This window comes from Camelina sativa, chromosome 14 (genome assembly GCF_000633955.1).
Source record: "Camelina sativa cultivar DH55 chromosome 14, Cs, whole genome shotgun sequence".
NCBI lineage: Eukaryota > Viridiplantae > Streptophyta > Magnoliopsida > Brassicales > Brassicaceae > Camelina > Camelina sativa.
This window is the reverse complement of record NC_025698.1, coordinates 23924248-23945773: the sequence shown is the minus strand read 5'-3', so window position 1 is coordinate 23945773 and position 21526 is coordinate 23924248. Positions and strand designations below refer to the sequence as shown.

At 35.8% G+C, this 21526-nt stretch overlaps 4 protein-coding genes and 1 long non-coding RNA gene across 6 annotated transcripts; 2 read left to right on the top strand and 3 right to left on the bottom strand.

Annotated features, from left to right (window-relative positions):
* LOC104742292 lies at positions 15–1827 on the top strand. Its single transcript, XR_002035204.1, has 3 exons — positions 15–822; positions 1108–1320; positions 1437–1827. It is a non-coding gene; the product is annotated as an uncharacterized LOC104742292 (long non-coding RNA).
* LOC104743927 (receptor-like protein 12) lies at positions 4991–8867 on the bottom strand. Its single transcript, XM_019235383.1, has 2 exons — positions 5498–8867; positions 4991–5425 (listed from the first exon to the last, which is right to left on the bottom strand). The coding sequence occupies exons 1-2, from the start codon at positions 8844–8846 to the stop codon at positions 5118–5120; spliced, it is 3657 nt and encodes a 1218-aa protein (XP_019090928.1). The 5' UTR covers positions 8847–8867; the 3' UTR covers positions 4991–5117.
* LOC104742291 (transcription factor E2FC-like) lies at positions 9667–12926 on the bottom strand. 2 transcript variants are annotated; one of them, XM_010463283.2, is made up of 13 exons: positions 12391–12926; positions 11908–12091; positions 11731–11790; positions 11530–11615; positions 11269–11357; positions 11126–11180; positions 10855–10907; positions 10715–10765; positions 10587–10635; positions 10440–10505; positions 10288–10361; positions 10082–10196; positions 9667–9992 (listed from the first exon to the last, which is right to left on the bottom strand). In XM_010463283.2, exons 1-13 carry the CDS (start codon positions 12631–12633, stop codon positions 9918–9920), a joined length of 1200 nt encoding a protein of 399 aa, XP_010461585.1. In that variant the 5' UTR covers positions 12634–12926; the 3' UTR covers positions 9667–9917. The 2 variants fall into 2 exon arrangements, with proteins under 2 accessions (XP_010461585.1, XP_010461584.1); XM_010463282.2 differs by having other exon boundaries at positions 9680–9992; positions 11908–12094.
* LOC109128813 lies at positions 15039–15553 on the top strand (the record flags this gene model as incomplete). The annotated part of the gene is given in 1 exon segment (XM_019235865.1): positions 15039–15553. A coding segment is annotated over 1 exon segment (497 nt), but the record flags the coding sequence as incomplete, so codon positions are not given.
* On the bottom strand, positions 20630–21148 carry LOC104743926. Its single transcript, XM_010464954.1, has one exon. It carries the CDS (start codon positions 21146–21148, stop codon positions 20630–20632), a length of 519 nt encoding a protein of 172 aa, XP_010463256.1.

Genomic DNA, 21526 nt, shown 5'->3' with positions numbered 1-21526 from the left:
TCATTGGTAGTCCTTCTCTGTTTCTTAGCAAATTTCTTAGGTATAGATTTTTATTTTTAATGTAACATAAGCTAAGAATTTGAAGGATCGTTTCTAATTTTAGGATTGAAAGAAACGTTTCTTGGTGGACAGGTGTCACCAAATCAATGGTTGAATGGTAAAAATGAGTTTAATGGGTTTAATTTTTTTTTTTGGCATTCCTCTTTCTTCTTCGTGTTCTCTCTTCTATCTCTCTCTCTCGACAAATCGGCGATTCCCATTGATTCTTTTCTTCGATTCCAAAAGATTTTTTTCTTCTCTTCCAATTGATTCCCACGTCTGATTCTCCATGGATTCGGCGTCAATTTCGTTCCGGTGAAGCAGAAGGCATTTGATTCCGGTGAAGATCGATCCGTCGAAACCCTAATATTTGGGGAAGATTCAAGCAGTTCGATTCTCAGGCTTCGTATGTGGTAATAATCTTAGTCTCTCTTGCTTCTTTATTTTTTTCCGGTTGGTTGCTGGGAACTTGAGCAATCATCTCAATATGTAAGAAATTGATTTCATTGGTGGGTGTGTCAGTGTCAATTTTTAGCAACATTTGTTACTCTCAGTAGCTCACAAATGTTAGATCAAGATTTAGGTTGTTATGATTCATTAATGAGGAAATCTTGTCACGCATATGATTCGTTTTGTAAGGTTTGATCAACACATGTATCTCAAACATTATGAGTTGTTTTTGTTCTTGTTTGCTTGCTTGCCTGTGGCTGTGCAGATTAAAGAACAATTGAATGCTGAGTCGGTTACTGTAACGGATATGTCTGGCGATGGACGTCATGTCTGGTACCTACTCTGTCTTTTAGCCAGTTTTATCTTCCCCATTATGATTCGTTTGTTACACGTAGCTCAACTTGTGTTTGGGGGTAGTGCTTGTTGAAGTTTGTGAGATATAGAAACTTTCACTTTCATATAGATAAGTTCTTGTTAGCTTTCATCGAAGTTGGGATTTATAATGCAGAACTGGTATTATCAGCATAAACAGAGTAGATATATACAGATTGAACTTGTCATATTAGATTTGCTTCTATGGCATAACACCAGAGATTGGATTAATGTATGTTTTGGTAGCATCAATGTGGTATCATCGGCTTTTGAGGGACAGTCTGCGGTGAACAGGCAAAGGATGGTCTACAAAGCCATTTGGGAAGAGCTTCAGAACGTAGTTCATGCTGTTGATCAAATGACTACAAAGACTCCTTCAGAAGTTTGAAACACTAAAATGCCTTTTCAATATCTCTATTACAACACTTGAATTTTATCAATATCGGTCTCTTCTTGAACGTGAGTGTGGTGGCTCCTCAGATCAGATTCCTTCTGATGCAGCCATAGAGGCATAGACTAGTCACTGGATATTGAAACTACTTGTAACGCACGACTGTTGGTTTTGTTGATTGCAGGTCTCTCAGACAAAGTCCATTGATCAAGACACCTGTGTCTTGGGTATTGGAACGTGGAAGATCATACCGTGACCCTCTAGTTCACTCGAATTTAGGTGACTGAACCAGTGGAGGAATGTTAGGGCTTTTCTATGTACCGAAATTTTGGTCTTGCCTCTGTATACATGTTCTCCAATGAAACACACGAAGTCTGTCAAACCTCAAAAACCGTATTTGCATTAGTCGCTGATTAAGTGTAGAATAGACTGAATAATGTAATGTTTTGCAAAGATATTTTGGTCATAAAAATAAAACATCAAAACTGATTTTTAACAGCCATTGTTAGCTGAATTGTCTTTGTAAATTTAAAGTATTCAGAATTTAACTGTATTTTATTGTAATGATATGATAGCTTTTTGATGTTCGTATAATCACAATAATATTTAGGTGAAAATTACAAAAATTGAAGTACATATGGTTTTTGTAGTTTATATAGCAAAATATCAAAAATAATTTTGAATATTTTCAGTTATTAATTATTATTTTACTATATTTATTACTAAGAAACACCTTAATTTGGTTCTACCAATAATCAACAAAATTTTCCTTTTCTCTTAACAAAGTTTCTTCTTCCCTTCTTATTATTAAAAATTGCTTTAAGAAACAACTAAGAAACACACTGATGAGGATAGTCTTACAATTTTGAGTTTCAGATAACACTGATATTTTCTCAGTCAACTGATCCTAAAAGAAAATATATTAAAAGTTTGGTTCATGTTTAAGAGAATCCTGGTTTGGAAACTTTAATGGACATTTGAATGTATGAATCTACTAATGGAATCTGGTTTGATACCTGAAAAAATCTATCATAACATTTTTTAGTACATTTTTGTGTCATCCTAATTGTCGGATCGGTTTAAATTCAGGAAAAAATCTGATTGCACCAATCAGATCATCATTAATTATTATCTTAGTCAAGATCGAAAATTTTCCTATTTTTTCGATAACAAATAGTATGATCCTCTAATGAAATCTATTTATTAGCATCAAATACAGATTTCCTATATTTATTATAGTTAAAAATAGAGACAACTTCTTAAATTTAAAATATAATACAGAGTTTGTTGAGGTGATATGTAAAATAAATACACACTATGGCTCTTTTTTTTTTTGTTTTTTTACGACTGTTAGCTAGCCATTCAAAACCAGAATTGGAAGGTCTGACAGCATTTTTTCTAACCCCATAAATTTATCAAACTAAGTTGCGGTTGACACATTGTTGAAATTATTGCCAGCAAAAATTTAGATCATAGAGATGATACAGATTAATTATTAAAAAAGACTACCATTAGAAACTAAGCAAAATCTAAATTAAACCAACATATTTCAACTATTTTGCGTTGACGGATATTATTATACAGTTATATTTAAGGCGGTACAAAAGTGAAAGTTAGTTTTAAGGTTTAAAGTGTTAATAAAATCATTTTAAAAGGTTCAAATTGTTAGTAAAATCATATTAAAGGTTAATAGTGTTAGTGAAATTCTTTTGAGGTTTAAAGTGTTATCCAGTGACACTTTGAAAGTTTAAAACGTGATTTTTCCTTATATTAACAATCAATTACTCCCTCCATATCATAAAGGATGATTTTTAGAATATTTACATATATTAAGAAAAATATTTAGTGTTAGCTATAAATGTATTATTTAATTATTATAATTATTAACCAATAGTAATTTACCAAACTTTTAAATTCGTATTTAATAATGATTTAAAATTACAATTTTCTAACATTAATTGATAAAAATTTACAGAAGATCAATTTTTGTGATACTAAAGAAAATTCTAGAAAATCATCTTCTCTGTGAGTACTACATTAACGATCATCATGCAAACAAATATCACAAAATAGTAATAATTTGATTGATTCATATACGCAGGTGAGGTCCGGAATATAAGTAACATAAGTGAAGGATTGGGGCCTATATATTGTGAGTTTAACATTGATAAAATTTCTCTTTTAAGTTCTGATCTAAAATTTTACTAAAATGATGAGATTTGTGCCAAAAAATTTGTCTATTTGTTTGGTTTTGATGATTAATAATTTTCTTTTTAGTTATTGAGCATATGTCTTTTTTTCGTTTATGAGGTGGATCTCGTGTGGGAGAGTTATAGATTTTGTTCATATAATGTTTGTTTGGCATCAAATTGCTGGTGGACTGATGTTGTTCACTTTTTATATTTTTCCTCTGAAACGCAATTCTTTTTGTTTTTGTTTTCAGGTACGTTTTAGGCAGTTACGTCTAGGCTAGAGTTATATAATTGAACAAAAAGTGTTGCTTGGGATCCACCAAGTCCGAGATAGCAATGTCCAATGTAGTCATGGATGCCATCAAACTTGATATGATCTCCAGCTTCGTACATTCCTTTCGACAAGTCAATGTTTGTTTCATTTCCGCAAGATTTTATTCTCCTCTAGTGTTCCAGCTTTGAAATTAAAGAAGAGGAGATTAAACTCAGATAACTAATTTTAAACTTGGAACTGTCTGTGTTTTGTTTTCTGACATGATTCTGATGAGAGTCAAAGTCCAATAATTAAGAGTCCAAGCCCAACAACAGTTGAAAGTTCAGCCCAGCAAGTCACTTTCCCTCCTCTGCAGCAAAATGACAAAAGTACAAAACAGAGGAGAGTGACGACGAAGGTACAAGGAACACCAGCTGGAGAGAGCTGTGCGGTGATCCTATCTAGCCGTTATGATGTTCTCTCATCAATAAAGAATGAGTAGATGTCATACACTTGTCACAAGATCCTTAAGCTATAGATTAGGTCTAGAATGTTCCCATTGATGTATAAATACAATCTTGGTGTAAAGAACATATTATCGATAAGAAAAGTAAAAGTTCAATATCTCAAATCTCTTCTATCGTTTATTCTCATCTGACACAAGTTGCTACTAATGTTTGAAGTATTGTCTAAATCAGATTGTTCATAAATGATTCTGAGATTGATGTGAATCAGCTTAAGGAAAAAGATACGGAAGTTGTAGAACGAGTTTGAGGATTAAAAACGCAACCATCATAAAGTCGTTGTGATGTGCCATGAACTAGAAGAACAAATTCAATGGTGAGCAGTATCAGCTTTACTAGAATGTGAAAGAGCCTAGATGTTCCCATTTCTCGTACTTCTTATGATCAAGTTTAGTGTTAATTAGCCTGGATGTTTTTATGCGTGTATATTTTCACTTTATCCTAGAAACATAAACATTTCTTTGGTTGCTGACGAGTGACGACTGAGATCAAGAGCAAACAGGTAAATTATCCCATGCTTCTCAACTTTTGTTCCGTGCCATTCACATTTTGCTTAGAATATTTCAGCTTCATAAACTTGACTTCCTTTCTGCATTTGGATTCTTGTTCAAGTGGATTCAAATTAAAGCTCATTGCTCACTACAATCAGTTTAGGTGCATAATTATATCTAATCACAGACACAAAGGCAAACACAACCATGTACTATAGGAGCTTTGTAAACAGAGTTGCTTATCAAACAACTTGTACATTTTAATATTGATGGATCTGTCATTGAATTAATCTTTTTGCTAGTCTTTGGTTTAATAATAGTTCAAAACATGCGATTCAAACAAATTATTTATGAACATATATAACAACAATGCGATACGGAAGAGAGAATTTATCGATGAGTGACTTAACGAGTTCTGGTGCTCTGTTGCTTGCTCCGGCCAAAAATCTTCATGAACCACTCATGCTTGTACAAAGCCGTTATGTATCTCATCGCTAGCCCAAATAAAACTCCTGGTCCAAAGCCTAAACCTGCTGCTACCCAACTCAATGATTCTTCTTCTTCTTCTTCTTCTTTTGTCTCCACCAGTTCGGGTTGTGGTGGTGTTTTGATATCTCCACAAACATCCTTAAGGGAAGGACCATCAAGTCCGGGGTTTCCTTCATAAGAGGAGCAATTTTGTCGTTGAAATTGTGTGCCTTGTGGTATGGAACCTACAAGCTGGTTATGTGAAACGTTTATCACTTCGAGAGAAGAGAGGGTTCCAAGTTCAGAAGGAATCGTACCAGAAATCTTGTTTTGGGATAGGTCAAGTGACTCAAGATTCGTCAAGTTTGCCAAAGAAGATGGGATGTGGCCCGTGAAACCATTGCTTGACATGTTGAGATTACGAAGCTCCTTAAGCAGACCAATAGAATCAGGAATTGGTCCATTTAATTGATTTCCTGAAAAATCGATGGCTGTGAAGATTGTAAGGATACGTTCCATCTCCATTGACACTCCTTTACTCATCAACACAAGTGAAAAGTAGTAGCTTCCTGAACCACTCCGAATGTACTCTGGTTCTATATTATTATCTCTCATGGAGGACATGGTAGTCCAGTTCAAAAAGTAATCAGATGGAAATGTACCAAAGAAGTCATTATATGATACATCAATGATTTTCAACTGAGGAAACCCAAACCAAACCCCATCAGCGTTATGTAATGTGCCATGAAACTTGTTAGAGCGGAGGACGAGAACTTGAAGCTTCTGCAAATAATTCAAGTGGAAGGGAAACATGTCGTTGATTGTGTTGCTTCCTACATTCAAAACTTCCAAGGCAGAGCAACCACTAAGAGAAGCAGGAATTTTTCCCTCTAATCGGTTGTGACTGACGTCAATTGACGTTAAGCTCTTGGCGTTCTGAAAAATATCGGGAAGAATGCCGCTCAGTCTGTTGTTACGGAGATTCAGATATGAAAGAGACCTCATGAGAGTCTCTAAACACCGAGGAATTGAGCCGTTGAAGTTGTTGTTTGATAGATCTAGAATCTCTAGAGAGCTTAGTCCACATATTCGACTCTCACCCGAAATCATGTTTTGGGATAGGTCTAATGACTCCAGATTCGTCAGGTTTGCCAAAGAAGATGGGATGTGGCCCGTGAAAGCATTGCTTGACATGTTGAGAATACAAAGCTCCTTCAGCAGACCAACAGAATCAGGAATTGGTCCATTGAGTTGATTTCCTGAAAAATCGATGGTTGTGTAGACTGTTAGGATATGTTCCATCTCCATTAACATTCCTTTACTTATCAATACAGTAGTGTAGTAGCTTCCTGAACCACTCCGAATGAAATGAGATGCCAATGCACCGAAGAAATCATTATGTGAAATCATTATATTATTATCTCTCATGGAGGACATCGCAGTCCAGTTCTGGAAATAATCAGATGGCAATGTACCAAAGAAGCCATTATATGAAACATCAATGATTTTCAACTGAGGAAATCCAAACCAGACCCCATCAGCATTATGTAATTTGCCACGAAACTTGTTAGAGCGGAGGACGAGAACTTGAAGTTTCTGCAAAGAATTCAAGTGGAAGGGAAACATGTCGTTGAATGTGTTGCTTCCCACGTTCAAAACTTCCAAGGCAGAGCAACCACCAAGAGAAGCAGGAATTTTTCCCTCTAATCGGTTGTGACTGACGTCAATTGACGTTAAGCTCTTGGCGTTCTGAAATATTTCAGGAAGAATCCCGCTGAGTTTGTTGTTACGGAGAATTAGATCTGAAAGAGAACTCATCACCAGAGTCTCTAAGCACCGAGGAATTGAGCCGTTGAGGTTGTTGTTTGATAGATATAGAACCTTTAGAGAGCTTAGTCCACATACTGATCGAGGTATCTCCCCGGTGAAGTTATTCTTAGAACCAAAAAAATATTGGAGATGCTTGGAGGATGGGATGAAGAGTGGTCCTTGGAAAGCATTTGAGCTTAGATCAACGTTACTAATTTGACTCTCAGGAGAAACTTTTAAGGATCCACTGAAACCGCTGAGAGAGTTGTTAGAGAGATCCACAAAAGACAATTCTGGTAGTCTCCACAACCAGTCTGGTATTTGACCTTTGATTTTGTTGTTGGAAAGATCTAGTTGTTGTAGATTTCTTCTGTTTCTTATGAACTCAGGGAACTCAGTGATGTTGCAGCCTCTCAAGTACAATACTTCCAATTCTGATGGAAAATCCAAATCAGAAGTGATGTTTGCTGTTGAGAGAGGGATGCCTTGGAGATGTAATGAGGAGAGCTGCTTGAGAGGCGAGAAGACATTTAAGTCAACTCCTGGACCGACTTCGTTGTAATTTCTACTACCGAACTTAAAGTATTGTAAATTATGTAATAGAGAGATATTCCCAATCCCAGTAAGGTCGGTGAATTTGTTATAACTCAAATAGATCTGGGTCAATGAGGGAATCTTGAGTAGGGATGAAAGAATGGGTCCCGTAAAAGAATTATATTCAACATAAAAAGACTCTAATTTGGAGAATTGGCTGATGATTGGTGGAAGGGAACCTGTGAACTGATTTGAAGAGAGATAGAGTCTACGTAGTTGGGTCAAATTGAGTATCGAAGCTGGCAAGTTTCCACTGAGCTTGTTATAGCTAACATCAAAATAGGTCAATTGTTTTAGATTGCCAATTGAAGATGGGATTTCACCAACAAAATTATTCGAACCAAGATCGAGAATAGAGAGATAAGAAAGGTTCCCAAGGGAAAACGGAATATTCCCTGAAAAGGTTGTGTTTTCAATGGTCAGCTCTGACAAAGAGTTATGTTCACGAAAAACAGGAAGATTGCCTCTCAGATTTATATTGTGGCTTAATATAATGGACTGTAAGCTCGGTATGAGAAGAACGCTACTTGGAAATTCTCCAGACAGGTTACAGTTTCTAAGATGTAGTAACCTTAGAGATCGCATGTTTGAAAACTCATGGGGGATTTCTGAAGAAATGTTTACATCGCTCATATCCAGTTCTCTAAGATTCCTCATATTTTGAGTAAGTAGATGAAGAAAGGATTCATCAACGGATAAAAACGAAGAATCATGAGAATCATAATATTCAAAAGAAGAAAGATCGAGAGACACCAACTTGGTTAGCTGAAGAAGCTTGATTGGAATTTGGCCTAATAGTGAAGACTGGGAGAGATTAAGTCTTTTTAGCTCCATGAGTTTATCAAACTCAGCTGGGATTGGCGAACCGGTGAAGTTGTTGTAAGCAAGGTTCAAATCACGGAGATGACGCAGTCTAAACAGATTGCTCTTGGATTTAAGCGGGCCATGGAGGTTGCTGAAACTAAGGTCTAGCCCGATCACTTTGCCCGACTTAGCAGCACACGTGATACCATCCCAAGAACAGCAATCACTTTTATTCACCCATGATTCTGTCTTCGGATAAGAAAACACATCTGAATCAACCCAATCAGGTTTCTGGATCAAAAACTCAGTCTTAAACTCAAGAAGAGCATCCCTTTGGTCAGAATGACACAAGTGTTGTGTAGAAGAAACAAACGTGTTTAGAAAACTTGAAACGAGAAAAAGGAAAGAGATGGAACGAAGAAGGAAGCTCATTTTCTGATTAGACAAGAAAACTTTCATATTTGTGAAAATGAAAAACTAATAGGAAGACTGTGATGGTAAATTAGTGTTGCAGGTCACCACATATATATACAAAATCAAACACATGAAGCTCCCATTGACTTGATGGTTTGAAGTCTTTTTGATGAAAAAAGTTCCCTACTAAAAATCTTATGAGTCCTTCCAAATCCAAAAAACTTGACTCGTTTTTGGCCCCTAAAAATCATGTTTTAAGAAATTAGAAACGAAGATCAAAAATCATTCTCAGTGAGCAAAGTAAAATTGGAGTTGAGGACAAGTAGAAAAATCAAAGTGCCGTGTAGCTTAAGCTAATCTTTCAACTTCAGATGGGACTCCGTATGGCATTTTTTCTATGAAATGCTTTCATTCATAGTTTGTCCTCTATCCAATTCCAAACCTGAAACATACGTCAAAATTTGCATTGCCTTAATTTCTTTACATGAGCCACAAAACAAATATTTTCAATAGTATTTAATAAATAAAGACAAACAAAATTTGTAGACTGTCTATTATCACCAAACCCATACGTTACGTTTGATCTCTCACTGACTCTTCTTCTCTCAAATTTCTGTTTATTCATGTAATAATTTCTTACATATTCTGATGGCAGTTGTTGACTATCTAATTTTGGATACAAAATCTTTTCATTTTTATTTTCTGAGTATAGATTCGAACTGTATTATCCACAAATCAGGCGGTTCGGAATTGATGCTTTGTTTCTACTAAAATTGGAGTTTTGTAGTCTGAAAACAGACTAATTTCAAAGCTTTCGTTATAAACACAGATGTGTGTAGTGTGCAGGTTGCTGCTGTCGATTGCATTTGACATCCAAGGGCCGTTAAGTATAATTATATATCTTATGTTAGGGTACAAGCTTTTTCACATAATTGTTGTCACCCATTGAATGACATGAGAATGTTGCATCTTTTATTTTAAACAAGAGAGAAAACCAAAAAAAAAAAACTTATATTAGGATTCAGGCTCAAATGGCGTAGTAAAACGTAACATGAAAATTTGTATCATTCATCGTCCTCCCAGTAATTGGAATTTGAGGTTTCAATAACTTTGTTCTCAGCTGCTGAAGATGCTCCATAAATCTGTGAGGCTCACCTCTGCATCTGACTCGAACCAGTAATCTGCTTTTAACTGGCAATACACAACCACAACTCAAACTTAATCACAGCATACGAATATGAGACTGATCTGAAACCCATACCAATGGATCTAATACTTACATCAGTATCTGAAGTTACTATTTTCAAGGAAGGAGTGTCCACTCTAAATGGAGCTTTTTGATCAGACTCCTGACCCAATTTGTCACTTGTTTCCCCACTATCTCCTTTATATTTGCTGCAACCAGATTTGTTCCCAGTTATAAACACTGACTGAAAAAAAAATATACAAGACAAGACACAGAGAGTGGAATGTGTAGGCTAAGTACCTTAAAAGATAGACATCAATCGGCCCCATCCTACTCCTAATCACCATCCGGTATTGTCGTTGCGGAAATCTCATCTATCGTGAACAAAAAACAGATGCTTCACTTTGTGGACACATTATATTACAACTGTACACTATATGAAAAACGCTCACCTCATCAGGATCTGGAACTTCGATGTAACTAGCTGTAGGAGCTTTAATTGCTAGTAATGTCTGGTTCTGTATCAAGGACTAACGGTTTAGTATGTTAAATAACTGAGAAAAACATAAGATAATTTTCAAGAACTAGTTGGGGAGGACCTGAAACCGTGGGAGACTCGTTATATCCTCCTCCGTCATAAACATGTACCTGTTTATTTTCGTCACTGGTCTTAGCAAAGTTCGTGTGTAAATACAAAAAGATGAGACTCAAATAAATGGACAGAAACCTTTTACAATATTCATCTTCCTCCAAGGATCTCAGAGCTTCTTGTCTTTCCCTGGAGATATATAACATGGTGAACTTAAAATCATGTGGGAAAAGAACAATCAAGTCTCCAAATCAGATATAAAAACATAAGCAACCAACCTTATAAGATCATCCAACCTGCTTTCCTCAGATTGCATCATTTCTACCTCTGACTGAAAATACATAAAGATGTTACTGGTTATTAATGGGAAATTTGAAAATATGTGTGAGAACTAACTATAGTGTCAGACTGCCAAATTCCGAAAACGCAAGAACATCTTATATCCCCAACATATGCATTGATCATGACCTCTTTCTTGACAATGTGATCAATTATTTTAATGCAGTAAGTTCTACGACAAAGTAATATGTAATGCCATTTTCTATGAACCTTAAGCCTGGAAATTTGATCTCCGAGGTCCTTCTGTCCAAGATTGTCAGCACCCCTGCAACAATGGTCCAAAGCCAAGGTCAGAAGAACATAAGTTTAACAAGCTGCATTGTATTAAAGAAAGAAAGGATTTGTGTAACTACTTCCAGCGGATATGGTTCTTTGTAGTTTTCTCTATCAATCCAATTCCTTCAAGAACATTTGTAATATCATATATCCTTCTTTTTTGTACCTGTTAAGAGGAATCGCAGGCACATAAGAGGAGATTCTAACAAACTGACGAAGATACCTAATGATTTGTGAATCAAATGCTTTAAGGCAAGGGTTATAAAGGTGAGCTTTTCAGTCCACATATAAGCATATTCTTAAATAAGATGTTCAATATAAAGATACATATTGCATACCTCCAAAACATCTGCACAATGGTTAAGGTCAAGTGTTCCATCCTCAGCTTCCTGAATCAACTTGACGAATTTCTTTGTCAACAACCCTACGAAACATAAGAAACAACGATAAAATTAGAGTTGTAATCTCCATACAAACCATGAACCTGATAAAAAGTAAACAGAACTAGATGTGACTGCGCTTTTTGCAGTAGTAGTTACCTAGAGAACTGTCATAACGGCAGTTATTACTAGGTACAATTAGACCACCATTTTGTGCTTCTGCATACAAAAATCAATCACCACAATGCTAAATACAACACAGATTATAACATCAACAAACAAAAGAAATCACATTCTGAGATTAAGCTGAAGAGAATTTGATCAGAAAGAAGATACCGCCGCCGTTGGGCATCCGTTTCCCGGCCTTTGACTGTGTAGTAGTACCCTTTGACTTGTTGTATACACGTTTAACGTATTGAGGAGACTCTTGTTTCACTATTACTTTAGATTTATCATCAATGCTTTCTCCAGACATGTTTGCAATAGATCCAAGCTGAATACGATGATTCTTTCTACTCTTCTGCTGCAAAACAGATTTGACTCAATAGCATCATTACTCGATAGCTTAACAAAATCACCAAAACTCAAATCTAAAATTCCCCCAAGTTTGTAGAATTCTAAATTTGAGATTAGAGATCCCAATTTTGGATTAAGTTTCCTTAAAGAACAAAAGCTTCATTCAATTTTTTTTATTTTCGCGAAATTTGGGATCAGGAAAAAAAAACCTAGCTCTCTCTCTCTCTCTCTCTCTCTCTCTCTCAAATCAAGTTCGGAATCAAAAATCAAAGAAGAAAAGTGTAGTAAACGCAGGGAACTCACAAATTTCTGAGTGATATGAGAGTAAGAATCGTCCCAGTGAGATGGAATTAGCGGAGACTGTTGCGGAAGCGATTCGGAGACAGAGAAAGGCCGATTCGTGGAAGAAGGGGTGAGAGAAGAGTAACGAGGATCAGAGGAAGAGATGGATTGAAGTAATTCGAAGCGAAAAGGAGATCGGTGGTGGTGGTGATGGTGATGGTAAGAGAGAGTCGGATCTTCGCCTGAGTTTGATGTCGCGGCCATGTAACGGCAGCGTATCTCTCGGTGGTTGGAGATTTGGGATTTAAGTGGTTGAAGCGATTTAGGGGAGTTTGAGAATCGGTGAATTTAGGTTTTGTTGGAGGGGGGGAGATGAAGGAAGAAGAAGAAGAGGGAAGATGGAGAAAAAGATGGAGAGAGAAGAGAGGAAACAGCGGGAAGAAGAGGAAGGGTATGATAGTCTTTTCGATGTATTAAAAAGAGAATAAATAAAAATGGGATTATGTGAAAAGAGCGGTGGGCGTAAGAAGTTGGAGAGAGTTTCGAATTTTGCCTTAGCCGCCTAACCCTTCTTCCGCTTTATTTATTTTTCATTTTTTTGACTTTTTGATCTTGGGCTTTATTTGGGCTTGGTCTTTCTTTGGGCTTTTATTTGCGTGAACGTTTCATGTCTTTATGTATGGTTGGATCTGTGTAAGATGGTTTGGTTGATAACATACCCTTACAAAGAGAGTTAGCTACATTACCCATATGTGGTGGTATAATGAAACATAAGGACATCTCCATTGGGGGGATTTAACAAAGATTTAGCAAGGCTCTTATTGTAAATGTAATTAAAAATAAATCATAACTGATGAAAAATATAAGATCCAACTCTTATTTAGTAAGTTTTAGAGTCGTCTCTTATTGTGTACGTGTCAACATATAAAAACAAGTTTTTTTTATATAAAACAAGTTTTTTTTTTCCTTTTTTCTATTCCTTTTTTTTCTTTCTTTTGTGATGCGCTTGAACAAAAAAAAACCTAGAGATCTTTTTGACCAAATCAGAACCTTGCAACCGGAGGAACCGATCTCCAGTCGGAGATTTTGATTAACAATCAAAACGACATATCAGAGCTTCTGATTAATCGACGAGTTTGAATATGAAAGTGAGTTGATATAGTAAAATGAAAGAAGGGTTGAATGATGACGTGGAGGAATGGTGAAAGGTGATTGGAAGCTGTGAGAGAAAATACGTGGTAGAAGCTCATTGGCTGGGATTGTTTGTTAGATGGAAAGATGAGAGCTGAAGCGTATAAGGAGAAAGAAAGATCAGTTGCAGAGGATAACCAGAAAAATATTGAGAATTGTAATCTTCTTCTTTGTTTGTTTCTCTCTGTAAATTCTTTGGTTTGATATTTCATTGTTGCTAGAGCTGATTCTCCTTCTAAGCTCTAACACATGAAATTTGGATTCTCGTTTTCATGAACGACGGTTCAATTGGTTTGTGATTTGTTGATTAATCGAAGAGGTATCAGAGTTGTGTCATCCTCGGATTCATTTCAATGGGGGTGAAACAATATCAGACGGTGGTTCGTGAAGCTATGACGGAGACTCGATCGGAATCGTTTGGATCGGTGTTTAGCAATACAGAAGAATCGATTGGAGCTCACAACGTGGGACGATTCTCACGGCTTGTAACTACAAATCCGATCAAGAATCATTACGCTAGCACTGGTGGATCTGGTAAGTCATCGAACAATTATTTTGATGCTACACGTTTGGAGAAATTAGAGTCCCTCAGATTTAATGGTGATAGAATCAAGGATTGGCTGTTCCAGATCGAACAGTTCTTCTTAATTGATAATACTCCGGATGAACTCAAAGCTACTCTTACTTCAATGCATTTAGATGCTCTGGCTGCTTCTTGTCACCAATCAATTTCACAATCAGTTCTGTGGGAGCATGTTAGGTGCAATTGGGGACTTTACAAAGCGTTGTTGCAAGGATACTATTATAAGCTAGTGGATGCTATTGCAGAGCTGAAACAGTTGCAGGAAACAGAAGGAATTGAGGAGTATCATGAAAAATTCAAGTTGATTAGCGACAAAGTGATATTAGCTGAAGATTACTTGGTTGATATCTACTTAGAAAGGCTGAGCAATGATACTGAGCTGAATGTTAGAATGTTTCAACCCAAGTCTATTCAACAATGCTTATTGGTGGAAAGATTGTATGAGAAAGTTCAAGCTTATCGGAAAAAGGTTCAATATAAAGGGATTTTATCATCCAAACCAGAGCCTGACCATGCGACAGTTCTTCTTCCTACTATGGAGTAACCTAAGGATACTACAGTTAAGCCTCACAAAACAGATTGTGGAGAATTGGAAGAAGTAGAAGTAGAGAAGGTTGATTTAGCGGCAATTGGAGTTATAGATCATACTTCTGCTAATGCACTTTTAGGAATCTCTGATTACCAATCGATGAGGGTGAAGGGTTCTTATGGGAATCAAGTCTTGTCTATCCTCATTGACTCTCATACTACACACAACTTTATGGATCCCAAGGTAGGTGAGAAGTTGAAATGTGTTTTAAAATTTGACAACATGGCTCAAGTATTAGTTGATGATGGTAGATTGTTGGGGGTTGATGCTACAATTGATAAGTTCCAATGGTAATTTAGAGGTACACCATTTCAAGCTGATCTTATGGTAATTCTCTTAGGTGGGTGTGATATGGTGTTAGGTAAGCAGTGGTTGGAGATATTGGGGCCAATAACTTGTGATTTTGAGAAGTTAGTGATGCAGTTTCCTATAGGACATAAGAAAGTTCTTCTTCAGGGTATTAGGCAAGGTTCTGTTAGAGACATGATGGCCATTAAGCTTAATAAGCTGAGGGAAGCTCAACTTTCCATGATAGTTGTTCCTGAAGTTCCTGCCAAAGAACAGATGTTAGTGTGCTCTTTGGAAGCTAAACATCAATCTGACCAAGAAAGTTCTAAAGAGGAGCAAAGGTTTCAACAAGAGTCTTCGGGTGGTGGAAATAAACTATTGCCTAAGCTGTTAGATGAGTTTTATATGACTATGATCATAGATGATCAACAACCTGTTGTCCCAGAAAGTTTGAGTCCAGTCTTTGATGATTTCTCCTTGGAAGTGGCTGAGTTTTGTAAGTATTATAGGTGGAAGCAACGACTCTCTCCAAAGACTTGGATGTTCAAATATAAACAAGAGAAAGTGTGGGAGAAGAGACTGAGCATTTCATTTCATTTCATGTTGGAAGGCTACCGATCATAAAAATGATGCTGATTTTGAAATACTATTACAGGCTTGTTCTAGCAGAATGTTACTACACCATTTTCTTCAATGAGCAACTACAAGCAGTTTTTCATCTTGAAGTATGGGAGTTTCTCTTTGTTTTGCAGAGACAATATCTAAACTATGAACCTTGTGGTCAAGGTTCTGCAAACAGGGGAGATTTGATATAGTAAAATGAAAGAAGGGTTGAATGATAACGTGGAGGAATGGTGAAAGGTGATTGGAAGCTGTGGGAGAAAATATGTGGTAGAAGCTCATTGGTTGGGATTGTTTGTTAGATGGAAAGATGAGAGCTGAAGCGTATAAGGAGAAAGAAAGATCAGTTGCAGAGGATAACCAAAAAAATATTGAGAATTGTAATCTTCTTCTTTGTTTGTTTCTCTCTGTAAACTCTTTGGTTTGATATTTCATTGTTGCTAGAGCTGATTCTCCTTCTAAGCTCTAACACATGAAATTTGGATTCTCGTTTTCATGAACGACGATTCAATTGGTTTGTGATTTGTTGATTAATCGAAGGATTTGCGTTTTCCTTTATCATGAGTCTTCTTCACCAAATCGAAGCTTTTGATTAACCAATCTCTTTCTGATGGTAATTTCTTTTTTCTGATTGTAAGAATTCTTGTTTAGTAAGGGTATAGAAATTAGGGTTTTTTGATTTTCGAAAATTAGGGTTCTTCAAAATCTTTTTCTAATTGTGATCCTAGGCATGATTGTAATTAGGATTAACGAAATCTGTTTCTAAAATGTGATCAAAGTCTCTGTTTTATTGCTCTGCTTCTCGTAAATTATGCTGCTTAATCTTTAGAAATGGAGGATTTCATTTGAGCTTCAACTAGGTTTTAGTTGTGCTGGTATTTGTAAAGTATGTCGCATATAATTCTATTCTATCTAATCTTAGTTGTATACTTGCATGCAGTTTCTTTCTTCCCCTTTTCAGTTTCATGCATCATGATGCTTAGATTTGCACCTTTGTCTTTTGATTCATCATACTCATCGAACTTGAATGGAATAAAACCTCTCAACGATTTGCACATTCTAGATACTTGTAAGCTTTTTCTGTGTATTTCAAGTTTTACTTGTCTCTGTTTGAAGAAGTCATCATCACTTGATTTGTTTGTGGAAACGTGCTGTTACAATGGGGAATCCTCCATCTACGCGGGATAGCCACTCTTGTTCATCGTGGAAGAACAAAATTGTTGTTATAGGTGGTGAAGATGGACATGACTACTATCTGTCTGATGTTCATATCCTTGATACATGTATAAAAGCATTCTTAAATCCATGTTCTTTAACCTTAGGAGTGTATGTCTTTAATCTGAAACGTTAATGTAAGTTCCTCTTAAATGATATTTTCATTTTGACTTTCCGATACACTCATATGGAAGGAGCTGAATACTTCAGGGCAGTTGTTGACACTGACACCTAAGGCTGGTCATGTTTATGTTTCACTTGGGAGAAACTTTTTTGTGTTTGAAGGGTTTACGGATGCTCAGAATCTTTACGATGATCTCTATGTGCTTGATGTCGGTATGTAACTGAAGCATCATTTAATAGCAATATATAATACTTATGAGGTAGATTGGCTTTGGTTTATAAACACACTTGGATAGGTGTTTCCCGTGAGCAAAACGAGGTCTAGAACATAGGCTCCCCTGTTCTAGAGGTACAATGGATCGTACTTCTGAGAGACCATCGATCAAACGGTCAGGGAGAAGCAAAGGAGCTGACAATGGCGGTTGGGATTGCGTTTGGTTTTGTTTTTCTTCTCACTCTTCTCTTGTTAATTTCCCATTTTTTAGAATCCTAAAAATAAGAACTCCATTTTTATTATCACCATTGGAGGGAATAGTTTTAATCAGTCTTCTAAAAGTTCTTATTTTTTTAAAAGTACACAATATATTATTAAAAAAATATAAGAGTCTCAAAATTATATCTTGCCAATGGACTTACTCTAAGAAGATGCTAGTGACATCACATCATCATTCAGTTGTAATATTAAAAAAGGGTTTGGAGGTAGAAGAACAATTTTTTATATGGACTTTTTGTTAGATAATTGATGATACCTGATTACTATTAGTTATCTAACTTGTATATCCAGTGTTGTTAGTTAACTGGTTAATCCGCTATAAAAATTTCTAATTGGTAAGTTTAATAGTTATTGTAAAACTAAAATTATCAAATTTCGGTGAAAGAAGATGTTTCCAAACCCAAATTAAAATGGAACTTGAGGAAATATATAAGTTACGTCAGTTCAATGGCTATGTTCTTTTTAACATATAATAAAATAAAATAAACTTAGAGAGTTGTTTCCAAGTTCATTCAAGTTTCTTAAAACACAAACATCAATTTTAAGTTTCTTATATGGAGTCTCTGACAGTATTTAGTCGTCTCGAAATATTTTAATTTCTTTTGCCAAGAAAAAGTCAATGTTGCTCTCTTTGGTTTTTTTCATTTTCATGATTAAATTTGCGGTTGTAGAGGCCGGACTGTATGATCATTTCTCTCACATATCCGTACTATTATTTGTAAAGTCGTTTAACTAATAAACCTTTGTTTTGTAAAACATTACAAAGGTATGCCATTAGAGTTATGACCAAATATTCGATTTAATTAAAGGGTACAAACGAAATTTCTCCACCCATCTAAACGGATAAAGACGCGGATTCTTTTTGACCCGCTTATATTATTTTGGATCCTTTTATTTAATCTTGACCGTTGATTCGTTTTGATCGTGTCCGTCAATTTAAAAGACCTAAAAAAAAATTGTTTCTCTCTCTCTATGCTCTTTGTCGCCGTCTCCAAGTTCTTTTGCAAAAAGTTCTTTTTCTTTTGCCGACGAAGCTGCACAGATGAAACAGGATTCGGACCAAGCAACATCAACCAACAACAATTATTATTTGTATTTGGTTTGTTGGGTAAAAGCTTTGCAGATTGCCAAACGAATCTATCTTTTGGTTTGGCTCAACTTAAAGATAGCTTACAGATCTGATCCTCATACTGAGGTAAGTGTAATCTTATTGCGTTAGTGTTTGTAAAAAATTTGTTCGTAAAATTCCTTTGTTTAACTTAAAAGAAGATATGAAAGTTTTGTTTATGATGTCTAGGAACCGGAAGAGGTAGGTCGAAAACGTTATCCCAAACGAAAAGCGGGTCTTCTACTAATGTTTTTGATGAAGTTTGGAATCAATGGTGAGTTTTGGATCTGTTGATGATGAAATTCAGTTAGTGATTTGAATTTCTTTAAGTTCGTTAGACTTGGAAAGATTAATCGAATCAATAGTTATCATCATAATCACTTAAGATATTCCCCCACATTCTCACTATATTTGATGCTTTGTTCGTTTGAATAGGAAAAACATGCGTTTTGAGAACTCAGTTTCGGATATGTTGATTTGGAGGCGATAGCTATACAACAGTTTATATTCAAGTTCAGCTCAGAATTCTGCAATATGACAGGCTACCTTTTGGTGATAGATGTTTGAGCTTGCTTTGAAATTTGCACTGAACAATTGCTTATAAGATAGTTACAGTACACTCAGCTGTTATATATATGTAGCCTTCTTGGCTAATGTTTGGATCTATCTTTCTTTCTATTATTTAGTTTCACACAACGTTTCACTTTTCTGCTGTGCTAGCTATATTTCAATCCTGCTACTGTTAAGATGCTCAGCAATCTAAAGGTTCTGGTAATTGATGTACTACTGAAGATGATAATGAAGCGACGGTTTTCCATCATACAGGTCAGGTTCAATTATTCTTGGTTACTGTATGTGTAATTTGTTTAGTATTAGACATATTCTATTTGACCTTCCTTACCTCCAACTCAATGGGATTTAATTTCTTATTTTTTGTTGTAGTGGGAAGCACTTGTGCTCTTGCTGATAGGGATTAGAGTAAATCAGCTGCGTTCTCTTCATGAAGGTGCTACTACTGTGGCTGTTCCAATTGCTACAGGTGCATACATCTGTACCTTTATCTTTGTAAGTTACATTTCTTGGCTCTTATATATCCTTTCCTTGGAATTTAGTATGGAAGTGATTTCATGCACATAGTCTGTTGTAAGTAATGCAATTGCGAACCTGTTGCTGCATCAAAGAAAAGTTGTAATTCGTGCTAGACGCTTATTCAGCACATCATCATGCAGGTTACTATACCATCTTTGGCATCTGTCTACAACGAGTATGCTCTAAAGAGCCAGTACGACACAAGCATTTATCTTCAGGTTAGCTAATCTTGATACACAGTTTTTTTCTCCATATAGCATCAGAGAAATGAACTCTCTTTTCAGTTCTCTGGTCGAGTTGGTTGTGTTAACAAACGTTGTGGTCAGTTACTGTCTAGATCAGAACTTTTGGCTTGTGTTGTTGAACTTTCTCTGTTCTCTGTTCTTAGGTAGTGAGGTCTTTGTATGAACTTGATGTGAAGACACTATTCTCAACTGGTATCACAAAGGAACCAACCCGTTGCTTTTCTAACGGCAAGTTCAGATGACTTAAGTGGAGAATATTTTATACTTCATTATTGTTTACTTATTAACTCTTTTTAAATGGTATATTTTTGTTTGTTTGTAACATTTCTTCAAATCTAAATTATATATCTGTTTCACAACATTGATAAATCGGATATTGAACGGTGTAGAAGATATTCTGTTTTTTAACTTCATAGTTGGTATCTCCATCAAAGCATCTTAAGTAAAGTATCTTAATACAGATTTTTTTTTTAATTTTGAAAAAAGTGAAATTAAGAACTTCTTAAGAAACTTTAATATTTCATAGGTCCATTGAAGGTTGTTAAATTTGAGGTTCTTAAAAATATTTTTCTTTGTAATTAATTGTTATTATGGTATTTTGTTAAAATTTATAAGAATTGTATACTTTTAAAAACTTAAAAATATTGCATTTAATAAAAGTTTAAACAAACATGACATAAAAGCATATTAAAAATAGATTACAAAATGATTAATTTTAATTTTGATTTGTGCCAAACTTTCCCCATATATGCTCAACCAAATCCGCTTTCAGTCGATCATGCATTTTTTTATCATGAACTTTATTTCGAATGGTCATCACATTTCCCATCATATTGCCGAGATTTGAAGGGATATCTGTAGAATACGCAGAATCAACTTGTGAAGTTCTGTTTGACTCGTCTCGTGCAAATGAGGCCATATCATACTGAGTATACCCATCATGTTCGTCTTCTACAATCATGTTGTGCAATATGATACATGCTCTCATTATGTTTCCAATTTTTACCTTACTCAACATGAGATCTGGGGTTTTTACTATGGCAAATCGAGCTTGCAAGACTCCAAAAGCACGCTCGACATCTTTACGCACAGCTTCTTGGTTTGCAGCAAATAAGGATGCTTTTGGATCTTGTGGATTTCGAATTGATTGGATAAAAGTAGCCCAGTTTGGATAAATACCATCGGTGAGATAGTAAGCCAGATGATATTGTCGCCCGTTGACAATATATTTCATTTTGGGAGCTACACCTTGTAATATGTCATCAAAAACTGGTGAACGATCGAGAATATTGATATCGTTTAATGTACCTGGAGCTCCAAAAAATGCATGTCATATCCAGAGGTCTTGTGAAGCTACAGCCTCTAAAACAATTGTTGGCTTTCCAGATCCACGGGTATATTGACCTTTCCATGCAGTCGGGCAATTCTTCCACTCCCAGTGCATACAATCTATGCTTCCTTTCATCCCGGGAAATCTGCGGTCCTCTCCAATATTGAGTAGTCGTTGAAGATCTTCTGTTGTGGGTCTGCGTAGGTACTCATCTCCAAATAAATGAATGATTCCTTCAGTGAAATTTTCCAAACATAACATCGCAGTGCTTTCAGCAAGCCG

Excerpts from the sequence above, each read along its gene's own strand:
- LOC104742291 (XM_010463282.2), bottom strand. The coding sequence starts at position 12,633 with ATGGCCGCGACATCAAACTCAGGCGAAGATCCGACTCTCTCTTACCAT. Across the intron at positions 10,766-10,854 it reads AGGTTGGATGATCTTATAAG|GGAAAGACAAGAAGCTCTGA; the intron begins GTTGGTTGCTTA and ends ATATATCTCCAG. Across the intron at positions 10,506-10,586 it reads CGAGTCTCCCACGGTTTCAG|AACCAGACATTACTAGCAAT; the intron begins GTCCTCCCCAAC and ends TCCTTGATACAG.
- LOC104743927 (XM_019235383.1), bottom strand. The coding sequence starts at position 8,846 with ATGAAAGTTTTCTTGTCTAATCAGAAAATGAGCTTCCTTCTTCGTTCC. Across the intron at positions 5,426-5,497 it reads ATCCCAAAACAAGATTTCTG|GTTCCATACCACAAGGCACA; the intron begins GTACGATTCCTT and ends ACCAGCTTGTAG.
- LOC104743926 (XM_010464954.1), bottom strand. The coding sequence starts at position 21,148 with ATGAAATATATTGTCAACGGGCGACAATATCATCTGGCTTACTATCTC.